The sequence below is a fragment of the Moschus berezovskii genome, chromosome 2, assembly GCF_049115385.1.
Source record: "Moschus berezovskii isolate FMDL1 chromosome 2, NW_MosBer_1.0, whole genome shotgun sequence".
Classification (NCBI taxonomy): domain Eukaryota; kingdom Metazoa; phylum Chordata; class Mammalia; order Artiodactyla; family Moschidae; genus Moschus; species Moschus berezovskii.
In genome coordinates this window covers 81,037,190-81,049,815 of record NC_142461.1, presented here as the reverse complement: position 1 = coordinate 81,049,815, position 12,626 = coordinate 81,037,190, and the positions used below count along the sequence as shown (strand labels likewise).

Below are 12,626 nucleotides of genomic sequence, written 5' to 3'. Positions count from 1 at the left end.
GCATCTGGTCCCATCACTTCATGGGAAATAGATGGAAAAACAGTGGAAACAGTGTCAGACTTTATTTTTGGGGGCTCCAAAATCACTGCAGATGCTGATTGCAGCCATGAAATTAAAAGACACTTACTCCTTGGAAGGAAAGTTATGACCAACCTTGATAGTATATTAAAAAGCAGAGACATTACTTTGCCAACAAAGGTCCGTCTAGTCAAGGCTATGGTTATTCCCGTGGTCATGTATGGATGTGAGAGTTGGACTGTGAAGAAAGCTGATCACCGAAGAATTGATGCTTTTGAACTGTGGTGCTGGAGAAGACTCTTGAGAGTCCCTTGTACCGCAAGGAGATCCAACCAGTCCATTCTAAGAGAGATCAATCCTGGGTTTTCATTGGAAGGACTGATGCTAAAGCGGAAACTGCAATACTTTGGCCACCTCATGCGACGAGTTGACTCACAGGAAAAGACTCTGATGCTGGGAAAGGTTGGGGGTGGGAGGAGAAGGGAACGACCGAGAATGAGATGGCTGAATGGCATCACCGACTCTGTGGACATGAGTTTGAGTGAACTCCGGGAGTTGGTGATGGACAGGGAGGCCTGTGTGCTGTGATTCATGGGGTTGCAGAGAGTCGGACACGACTGAGCGACTGAACTGAACTGAACTGACTAGACGGACCTTTGTTGGCAAAGTAATGTCTCTGCTTTTTAATATTATCAAGGTTGGTCATAACTTTCTTTCCAAGGAGTAAGCGTCTTTTAATTTCATGGCTGCAATCAGCATCTGTAGTGATTTTGGAGCCCAAAAACATAGAGTCTGACACTGTTTCCACTGTTTTTCCATCTATTTCCCATGAAGTGATGGGACCAGATGCCATGATCTTTGTTTTCTGAATGTTGAGCTTCAAGCCAACCTTTTCACTCTCCTCTTTCACTTTCATCAAGAGGCCTTTGAGTTCCTCTTCACTTTCTGCCATAAGGGTGGTGTCATCTGCATATCTGAGATTACTGATATTTCTCCCATCAATCTTGATTCCAGCTTGCACTTCTTCCAGCCCAGCATTCCTCATGATGTACTCTGCATATAAGTTAAATAAGCAAGGTGACAATATACAGCCTTGATGCACTCCTTTTCCTATTTGGAACCAGTCGGTTGTTGCGTGTACGGTTCTGACTGTTGCTTCCTGACCTGCATACAGGTTTCTCAAGAGGAAGGTCAGGTGGTCTGGTATTCCCATCTCTTTGAGAATTTTCCACAGTTTATTGTGATCCACACAGTCAAAGGCTTTGGCATAGTCAATGAAGCAGAAATAGATGCTCTTCTGGAACTCTCTTGCTTTCTCCATGATCCAGCGGATGTTGGCAATTTGATCTCTGGTGCCTCTGCCTTTTCTAAAACCTGCTTGAACATAAATATTGTGAAAATGAGTATATTACCCAAAGTAATTTATAGGTTCAATGCAATCCCTATCAAACTACCAACGGTATTTTTCACAGAGCTAGAACAAATAATTTCACAATTTGTGTGGAAATACAAAAAAGCTCGAATAGCCAAAACAATCTTGAGAAAGAAGAATGGAACTGGGAGAATCAACCTGCCTGACTTCAGGTTCTACTACAAAGGCACATTTATCAAGACAGTATGGTACTGGCATAAAGAAATAAATATAGATTAATGGAACAAAATAGAAAGCCCAGAGATAAATCCACACACCTATGGACACCTTATTTTTCAAAAAGGATGCAAGAATATTCAGTGGAGAAAAGACAATCTCTTTAACAAATGGTGCTGGGAAAACTGGTCAATCACTTGTAAAAGAATGAAACTAGAACACTCCCTAACACCATACACAAAAATAAACTCAAAATGGATTAAAGATCTAAATGTAAAACCAGAAACTATACTATCTCTTCTCCTAGAGGAGAACATAGGCAAAACACTCTCCGACATAAATCACAGCAGGATCCTCCATGACTCACCTCCCAGAATATTGGAAATAAAAACAAAAATAAACAAATGGCACCTAATTAAAATTAAAAGCTTCTGCACTGTAAAGGAAACTATAAGCAAGGTGAAAAGACAGCCTTCAGAATGGGAGAAAATAATAGCAAATGAAGCAACTGACAAAGAATTAATCTCAAAAATATATAGGCAACTCCTGTAGCTCAATTCCAGAAAAATAAACGACCTGATCAAAAAAGGGGCCAAAGAACTAAAGAGACATTTCTCCAAAGAAGACATAAAGATGGCTAACAAATACATGCGGCGAGTTGACTCACTGGAAATGACTCTGATGCTGGGAAAAGTTGGGGGCAGGAGAAGAAGAGATGAGATGGCTGGATGGCATCACCGACTCTGTGGACATGAGTTTGAGTGAGATCCGGGAGTTGGTGATGGACAGGGAGGCCTGGCATGCTGTTATTCATGGGGTCGCAGAGAGTCGGACACGACTGAGTGACTGAACTGAACTGAACTGAACTGAACAAACACATGAAAAGATGCTCAACATCACTCATAATCAGAAAAATGCAAATCAAAACCACAGTGAAGTACCATTTCACGCCAGTCAAAATGGCTGCTATCCAAACATCTACAAGCAATAAATGCTGGAGAGGGTGTGGAGAAAAGGGAACCCTCTTACACTGTTGGTGGGAATGCAAACTAGTACAGCCACGATGGAGAATAGTGTGGAGATTCCTTATAAAACTGGAACTAGAACTGCCATATGACCCAGCAATCGCACTCCTGGGCATACACACCAAGGAAACTAGAATTGAAAGAGACACATGTACTCCAATGTTCATCACAGCACTGTTTATAATAGCCAGGACATGGAAGCAACCTAGATGTCCATCTGCAGACGAATGGATAAGAAAGCTGTGGTACATACACATAATGGAGTATTACTCAGCAATTAAAAGTTCATCAGTTCTAATGAGGTGGATGAAACTGGAGTCTATTATACAGAGTGAAGTAAGCGAGAAAGAAAAGCACCAATACAGTATACTAATGCATATATATATGGAATTTAGAAAGATAGTAATTATAACCCTGTGTACGAGACAGCAAAAGAGACACAGATGTATAGAACAGTCTTTTGGACTCTGTGGGAGAGGGCGAGGGTGGGATGATTTGGGAGAATGACATTAAAACATGTATATTATCATATGTGATACAAATCTCCAGTCCAGGTTCAATACATGATACAGGATGCTCGGGACTGGTGTACTGGGATGACCCAGAGGAATGATATGGGGAGGGAGGTGGGAGGGGTTTCAAGATGAGGAACACATGTATACCCGGGGCTGATTCATGTCAATGTATGGCAAAACCAATACAATATTGTAAAGTAATTAGCCTCCAATTAAAATAAATAAACTGGAAAAAAAAATAGGAAAGCAATACCTTCTAACATTTATAAATGTGTGGAGTCCTTTAAAAGTAAAATAAATAAATCGTGGACCTTCAATTCAAAGTCCAATTGTGGAATTTCATTCATTTTATTTTATTCATTTTAAGAATAATGGTTTTCAAATATATATGTGTGTAGAATTGTCCTTCAATGTAGAATCTATGGCAATAGCAAAAAAAAAAAAAAAAAAAAAACTGTTATCAGTTTCACACTTCAAGTCTTAGCCCTTGTCCTCATGCATTTTACTGATTATTTTAATTATGTTATTTGTCTATAATGGTGAAAGAGGAGATGGTTGGATATTCTCTGATACTAAACAGTGGAATGACACTTTCTGAATCATAGTTAATTGAGATCTATAATTGAATTTCCTTTTTATTCCCTTTTATGTTGTGTGTTAATATTTTACAGCCTCTAAACTTTATTCTGCCCCCATTACAAATGGCAGCCTTTCATTTTGCTTTGTTTTCCTTCACCTCTCCTATAGAGTTAGCTCTGGACTTCATTTTCTACTCAACTCTTGACAGTCCAGGCAATTAGAGAGACTTTCTTGCTGTAGCAGTTAATTGTGTTACTCTCTAAACACTTGAAAAGACTATTCACCTTTCATTGTGATGTAAGTTCCCATTGAACAAATAAAGTAAGATATCCAAAGAAGGTCTGTCAGATTTGCTAGTGTGTGCTGTTAACATTAGATTTCTTAACTCATCTTCTGTTCAGTTCAGTTCTGTCGCTCAGTTGTGACCGACTCTTTGCGACCCCATGAATCACAGCACGCCAGACCTCCCTGTCTATCACCAACTCCCGGAGTTCACTCAAACTCATGTCCATCGACTTGGTGTTGCCATCCAGCCATCTCATTCTCTGTCGTCCCCTTCTCCTCCTGCCCCCAATCCCTCCCAGCGTCAGAGTCTTTTTCCAGTGAGTCAACTCGTTGCATGAGGTGGCCAAAGTATTGGAGTTTCAGTTTTAGCATCAGGCCTTCCAATGAACATCCAGGACTGATCTCCTTTAGAATGGACTGGTTGGATCTCCTTGCAGTCCAAGGGACTCTCAAGAGTCTTCTCCAGCACCACAGTTCAAAAGCATCAATTCTTCGGCGATCAGGTTTCTTCACAGTTCAACTCTCACATCCATACATGACCACTGGAAAAACTATAGCCTTCACTAGACAGATCTTTGTTAGCAAAGTAATGTCTCTGCTTTTTAATATGCTATCAAGGTTGGTCATAACTTTCCTTCCAAGGAGCAAGTGTTTTTTAATTTCATGGCTGCAATCAGCATCTGGAGTGATTAAAGTCTGACACTGTTTCCCCTGTTTCCCCATCTATGTCCCATGAAGTGATGGGACCAGATACCATGATCTTTGTTTTCTGAATGTTGAGCTTCAAGCCAACTTATTCACTCTCCTCTTTCACTTTCATCAAGAGGCTTTTTAGGTCCTCTTCACTTTCTACCATAGGACCTAAAAAGGGTGGTGTCATCTGCATATCTGAGGTTATTGATATTTCTCCTGGCATTCTTGATTCCAGCTGTGCTTCCTCCAGCCCAGCATTCCTCATGATGTACTCTGCATAGAAGTTAAATAAGCAGGGTGACAATATACAACCTTGACGTACTCTCTTTCCAATTTGGAACCAGTCTGTTGTTGCATGTCCAGTTCTAACTGTTGCTTCCTGACCTGCATACAGGTTTCTCAAGAGGCAGGTCAGGTGGTCTGGTATTCCTATCTCTTTCAGAATTTTCCTTAGTTTATTGTGATCCACACAGTCAAAGGCTTTGGCATAGTCAGTGAAGCAGAAATAGATGTTTTTCTTGAACTCTCTTGCTTTTTCCATGATCCAGGGGATCTTGGCAATTTGATCTCTGGTTCCTCTACCTTTTCTAAAAGTAGCTTATTTTCTAAAACCAACTCATCTTAATAGACTGCAAATGACAGTCCTTTACTATGAATAAAGATATAAATTGAAATAAAATAGGCTTCTGGAAGTCCTTATAAACTAAATGTAATATATGTATTTATTATATTGATTAAAATAACTAATGTTCATAAATCTTATTATAGATGATATGATCACTTTAAATTTATTAAAATATTTATTTATAATAAAATTAACCTCATATTTTATTTAGATGTAACAGTGATTAGTACATGATGGTTGAACACTGGGAAACATGATTGTCTCTATTTTATTTTTTAATGGCCAAAAGTATCTGCATTACCACATGAGTAGAACAAAAATAATTTAAAAAGCAAAATGACTTTATACAAATGAACTTACTTACAAAACAGAGACTCACAGACTTAGAAAATGAACTTATGGTTGCTGGAGGGAAGGGATAGTTAGGGACTTTGGGAAGGTCATTACACACTGCTATATTTAAAATATATAAACAAGCACCTATTGTATAACAACAAGGGCCTATGGTATGGTGTAACTCTGCTCAATGTTATGTGCCAATTTGGATGGGAGAGGAGTTTTTGGGAGAATGGATGCATGTATATATATGGCTGAGCTCTTTAACTGTTCATCTGAAGCTATACCACAACATTGTTAGTTGGCTATACCCCAATACAAAATAAAAAGTTTAAATTTTTTTAAAAAAGTAAAATGGACATGAAAAGAGAAGTACTAAAAAATAAGATAAGCACTTCAAAGCATAAAATGCACGTATGCATATAGAATTGTTCATAAAATGAGCTCTGATCATTTTACCTGATATGAACTTGAGTTGTCTTCTAATCTAGGCTTTGTTGAACCATAGGAAAGCTAGGACCCAAAGAGGTCATGTTACTGTGTAAAGTACAGAATAAGTAATGGACAAATTTTGCCCAGAATACTGACTTACTGATTCTTACCTAGCAAGGATTCCATGTCAGTAAACAATTTTGTCAACTCATTTTTCTTTTCATTATTTTTTTTTTTTCAATAGGGAGACCCACGTGCAGCTGTGCCCTGGGGTTCACTGGACCAAACTGTGGTAAGACAGTCTGTGAGGACTTTTGTCAAAATGGAGGGACCTGCAGTGTTACTGCTGGGAACCAGCCTTATTGCCACTGCCAGCCTGAACACACGGGAGACAGATGTCAATACTGTAAGTAAAAACAACACCCGTGAGGCAGTATGACAACATGCTGTAAGGTGTTCATTAAGTCATCTCATCACCTCAATTTCAGCCACTCTCTAGTTTTCAGGTCCACCTGCTCTGTCACCCCAAATCTAGTCATTTTTTTCATTGTTCCTCACCCATCTCTTGTTTTAAAGATTCTGTTTCTTCTTTTTTTAGCTTAGATTGCATGGTCCATCATTATAATTATTTGCTCCATCCTCCTCTCACTTTTGCTTTCCTAGTAAATCATAACCATTGCTAAATCCAATTCTTATTTGTCCTGAATCGGCACCCTACTGCTGAATGCAACTGGAAAAAAAAATGTAGACTCCTCTAATTGGAATTTTTGTCACTAATGTCATATGGGCACTTACTGTGGTTTCTATTGTATTTCATGAATCCATTCACCCTTCTAGATGTTTATGTCACATCTTCTCTTTTCCCCTGAAACCCCCAATACCTGTGCCCTAACTTTATTCCCAGCCTAGGAGCTTCCTTCCTATTTCATTGCTTAGGTGGTGCAGTGGTAAAGAATCCATCTGCCAATGCAGGAGACTCAAGAGTGTGGGTTCAATCCCAAGTTGGGAAGATCTCTTAGAGTAAGAAATGGCAAACTGCTCCAGTATTCTTGCCTGGAAAATTCCACGGACAGAGGAACCTGACAGGCTACAGTTCACGGTGTCACAAAGAGTCATACACAACTGCGTGACCAAACACACATACAGAGACACACACAAAATGGCCCCAAGCTCCCACCACCATATCCCTCAAGCTACTTTGTCCTATGCCACACCTTCTGTCTTCTTTCTTATGACTAGGGACCCCTACTGTGTCTAATGCTATCCTGTCCATTCCTACCTTAGATGACTCTTAATTGTTCATTGTAATTTAGTGGCTAAGTTGTGACCAACTCTTTGCGACTCTATGGACTGCAGCACACCAGGCTTCCCTGTCCTTCACTGTCTCCCAGAGTTTGCTCACTCATGTCCATTGAGTCAATGATGCCATCCAAATATCTCATCCTGTCACCCCCTTCTCCTCCAGCCCTCAATCTTTCCCAGCATCAGGGTCTTTTCCAATGAGTTGACTCTTCACATCAGGTGGTCAAAGTATTGGAGTTTCAGCTCAGCATCACTCCTTCTAATGAATATTCAGGGTTAATTTCCTTTAAGATTGACTGGTTTGATCTCCTTGTTGCCCAAAGGATTCTTGAGAGTCTTCTCCAGTACCACAATTTGAAGGCATCAATTCTTTGGCACTCAGCCTTCTTTATGGTTCAGTTCTCACATCCATACATGACTACTGATAAAAAGTATAGCTTTGACTAAACAGACCTTTGTCAGTGAAGTGATGTCTCTGCATTTTAGTATGCTGTCTAGGTTTGTCATAGCTTTTTTTCCCAAGGAGCAAGTATCTTTTAATTTCATGGCTGCAGTCACCGTCTGCAGTAATTTTGGAGCCCAAGAAAATAAAATCTGTTACTATTTCAGCTTTTTCCCCATATATTTGCCATGAAGTGATAGGACCAGATGCCATCATCTTAATTTTTGGAATGTTGAGTTTTAAACCAGCTTTTTCATTCTCTTCTTTCACCCTCATCAAAAGCCTCTTTAGTTCCTCTTCACTTTCTGCCATTAGAGTGGGATCATCTGCATATCTGAGATTGTTGATATTTCTACAGGCATCTTGCTTCTAGCTTGTGATTCACCCAGTCCAGCATTTCTCATGATGTACTCTGCATACAAGTTAAATAAGCATGGTGACTATGTACAGCCTTGATGTACTCCTTACCCAATTTTGAACCAGTACTCATCCGTTCCGTTCCGTCGCTCAGTCGTGTCCAACTCTATGCGACCCCGTGGACTATAGCCTACCAGGCTTCTCCGTCCATGGGATTCTCCGTCCATGGGATTCTCCAGGCAAGAATACTGGAGTGGGTTACCGTTTCCTTCTCCAGGGGGATCTTCCCGACCCAGGGATCGAACCCAGGTCTCCCGCATTGGAGGCAGACGCTTTAACCTTTAAGCCACCAGGGATAGACACGTCTTATACAACTGTCCCTCTTTCTTTTGCTTTATCAATATGTTTTCACTGCCTAATTCTTTCTTTAAAAACTCCTTTGTGCTCACATCCCTTTCTAGATACAACTTTATTTCTCTGTTCGTTGTTCGTTTTTCTAATTAAAGTATATTTGCTCTATAATATTATATTAATTTCACATGTACAGCATAATGATTCAGTAATTTTTATATTCAGTTCAGTTCAGTTCAGTTCAGTCACTCAGTCGTGTCCGACTCTTTGCAACCCCATGAATCATAGCACGCCAGGCCTCCCTGTCCATCACCAGCTCCTGGAGTTCACTCAAACCCACCTCCATCGAGTTGGTGATGCCATCCAGCCATCTCATTCTCTGTCGTCCCCTTCTCCTCCTGCCCCCAGTCCCTCCCAGCATCAGATTCTTTTCCAGTGAGTCAACTTTTCACATGAGGTGGCCAAAGTATTGGAGCTTTGTGCCATTAAAAGTTATTATAAAATAATGATTATAACTCCCTGTGCTGAAAAGGTATCCTTGTTGCTTGTGTTTTTTATACATAGTAGCTTATATCTCTTAATCTCAGACCCCTATCATGCCCCTTCCCCTTTTCCCGTCCTCACTGGTAATTACTAGTTTGTTTTCTATATCCATGTGTCTGTTTGTTATATGCATTTGTTTCATTCTTTAGATTCCACATACAAGTGATATCATACAGTATTTGTCCTTCTCTGTCTGTCTTACATCACTAAAGTTAATGTTCTCTAGGTTCACCCATATTGCTGAAAATGGCAGAATTTCATTGTTTTTTTGTCTAGCATTCCACTGTATATATCCATTTTCTTTATTCTTCTATTGATGGACACTTGGGTTGCTTCCATATCTTGTGTTATAAATGGTGCTGCTGTGGACATTGGGATGCATATATATTTTCAAATTAGTGCTTTTTTTCCCCCAGATATATACCCAGTGTAAAATTGCTGGATCATCAGAGAAGGCAATGGCAAGCCACTCCAGTACTCTTGCCTAGAAAATCCCATGGATGCAGGAGCCTGGTAGGCTGCAGTCTGTGGGGTCGCTAAGGGTCGGACACGACTGAGCGACTTCACTTTCACTTTTACACATTGGAGAAGGAAATGGCAACTCACTCCAGTGTTCTTGCCTGGAGAATCCCAGGGACGGGGGAGCCTGGTGGGCTTCCGTCTATGGGGTCACACAGAGTCGGACATGACTGAAGTGACTTAGCAGCAGCAGCAGCAGCATAGCAGCACTAATTTTAGTTTTTGGAGGAAACTTCATATTGTTTTCCATTGTGGCTGCACCAATTTACATTCTCACCAACAATGTAGGAAGGTTCCTTTTTCTCCATGTCCTTGCCAACTTTTGTTATTTGTAGACTTTTTGATGATAGTTATTCTGACAGGTGTGAGGTAATAACTCATTGTCTTGATACACATTTCTCTAATACTTAATAGTGATCAGCATCTTTTTGTGTTAGCCTTCTATATGTCTTTTTAGAAAAATTTATTTTCATATCTTCAGCTCATTTTTCAATCAAGTTGTTTGATTTTTTAACACTGAGTTGTATGAGCATTTATATATGTTCAACATAAACTCCTAATTGATCATATCCTTTGCAAATATTTTCTCCCATTCAGTAGGTTTTCTTTTCATCTTGTCAGTGGTTTCCTCTGTTTTGAAGAAGCTTTTATGTTTAATTAGGTCCCATTTGTTTATTTTGGTTTTTTGGGTTTTTTCTCTTTTTTTATTTTGCCTTAGGACAGATCCAAAAAATATTCCTACAATTTAGGTCAAAGAGTTGTCCTATGGTTTCAGATTTTATATTTAGATCTTTAAACCATTTTGAGTTTATTTTTACATGTGGTATGAGGCAGTGTTCTAATTTCATTGATTTTCATGTAGCAGTCCAGCATTTTCACCACCAGTTGTTGAAGAGACTGTCTTTTCTCCATGTATGTTCTCGCCTCATTTATGGTAAATTAACTGTAGATGCTTGAGATTGTTTCTGAGCCCTCCTTTCTTTTCCATTGATTTTTGTGCCATTGTGCCAATATGCACTGTTTTGATTACTGTAGTTTGAAATATAGTCTGAAGACTGTAAAGGTTATATCTCCAGCTTTGCCGCTCCATGCCTTCCCCAATCAGGATTGCTTCGGTCATTTGGGTTAATTTGTGGTCCTGTATAAATGTAGATTAAATCAGTCCATCCTAAAGGAAATCAGTCCTAAATATTCATTGGAAGGGCTGATGCCGAAACTCCAAAATTTTGGCCACCTGCTGCAGAGAACTAACTCACTGCAAAAGACCCTGATGCTGGGGAAGATTGAAGGCTGAAGGATAAGGGGATAACAGAGGATGAGATTGTTGGATGGCATCACCAACTCGACGAACATGAGGTTGAGTAGGCTCTGGGAGTTGGTGATGGATAAGGATGCCTGTCATGCCACAGTCCATGGGGTCACAAAGAGTCTGACACAACTAAGCAACTGAACTGACTGATAAATGTTAGGATTATTTGTTCTAGTTCTATGATAAATATGGTAGGTATTTTGAAAGGTATTGAATTATATCTGTAAATAGCTTTGAGAAGTCTGGCTATTCTAACAATATTAATTATTCCAATCCAAAAGCATAGATGTCTTTCCATTTCTTGTGTCATCTTCAGTTTCCTTAAATGATGTTTTATTTTTCAAAATATAGGTCTTTCACCTCCTTAATTATGTTGTTTTTAGATATTTTATTCTTTCGATGTGATTGTAAACAAGATTTTTGTTTGTTTTCTCTTTGATATTCCATTGCTAGTGTATAGAAAAGAAACAGATTTCTGTATATTAATCTGTGTCCTTTATTAGTTCTAATAGTTTTTGGGTGAAGGCTTTCGGATTGCCTTCATAGAGTATCATGCTATCTGCAGCGACAGCTTTACTCCTTCCCTTCTGATTTGGACATATTTTATTTATTTTTCTTGTCTAATTGCTATAGATAAAACTTCCAATACTATGCTAAATAAAAGTTGTGAAAGCAGGCATCATTTTCAGTTCCTGAATTTAGAGGAAATGCTTTCTCTTGAGTGTGATGTTAGCTGTGGCTTTGACAAACATGGCCTTTATTGTGTTGAGATATGCTCTCTCATCATTATGATGAGAGATTTTTTTTTTTTTTAATAATGAATGGATGTTGAATTTTGTCGGTGCTTTTTCTGTGTCAATTGAGATTATCATGTAATTTTTTCTTTCGTTTTGTGGTATATCAAATTGATCGATTTGCAAATATTGAACAATGCTTGTACCTCTGGAATAAATCCATCTTGACATGATAATATTTTATTGAGGATTTTTGCATCAATATTCATCAAAGATCATGACTTTTTATTTATTTAATTTTTAGGTCTTGTGTGTGTCTGGTTTTAATGTTAAGGTAACGATGACCTCATAGAATGAATTGGGAAGCATTGAGTCCTCAGTTATTTGGAATAATGTGAGAAGTATGTGTATTACCTCTTCCTTATATGGTCTGTGAACATATGATCATGGAATTTTAAGAAATTTTATTATTATAAATTTGATTTACTACTAGTGATCATTCCTTTCAAATTATCTGTTTCTTCTTAATTAAATTTTGGTAGCTGGTTTGCTTCTAAAAATTTTGTCCATTTCTTCTAGATTGTCCAATTTGTTGGCATATAACTGTCATCTTCTCTTAAGATTTTTTGTATCTTTGTGTTATCAGTTGTCATTCCTCCTCTTTCATTTCTGATTTTGAGTCCTCTCTCTTTTCTTCTTGGTGAGCTTGGATAAAGGTTTATTAATTTTGTTCATATTTATCAAAAAGCCAGTTCATGGTTTCACTGATTTTTTTTCTACCGGGTTTCTTATTTTGATCTCTATTTCATTTGTTTACCCTCTGATTTTTATTATTTCCTTTCTGATAGCTTTATGGGCATTTCTGGATCTGACTCTTTGTCTCTTACTGCCTTTAGAATTATCTCTTTAACTTGTGACACTTAATTATGTGTCTTAGTGTAGGTCTGTTTGGGTTCATCTTATTTGGGATCCT

General features: G+C 38.7%; 1 protein-coding gene across 1 annotated transcript in view; it reads left to right on the top strand.

The window, feature by feature from the left end:
• The window catches only part of LRP1B (LDL receptor related protein 1B), a 2,241,805-nt gene that overhangs the window by 2,145,759 nt on the left and 83,420 nt on the right, over window positions 1–12,626 (top strand). The window contains exon 84 of the mRNA XM_088842364.1: window positions 6,341–6,502. Coding sequence (XP_088698490.1) covers window positions 6,341–6,502 — 162 coding nt within the window. The remainder of the gene's footprint in view (window positions 1–6,340; window positions 6,503–12,626) is intronic.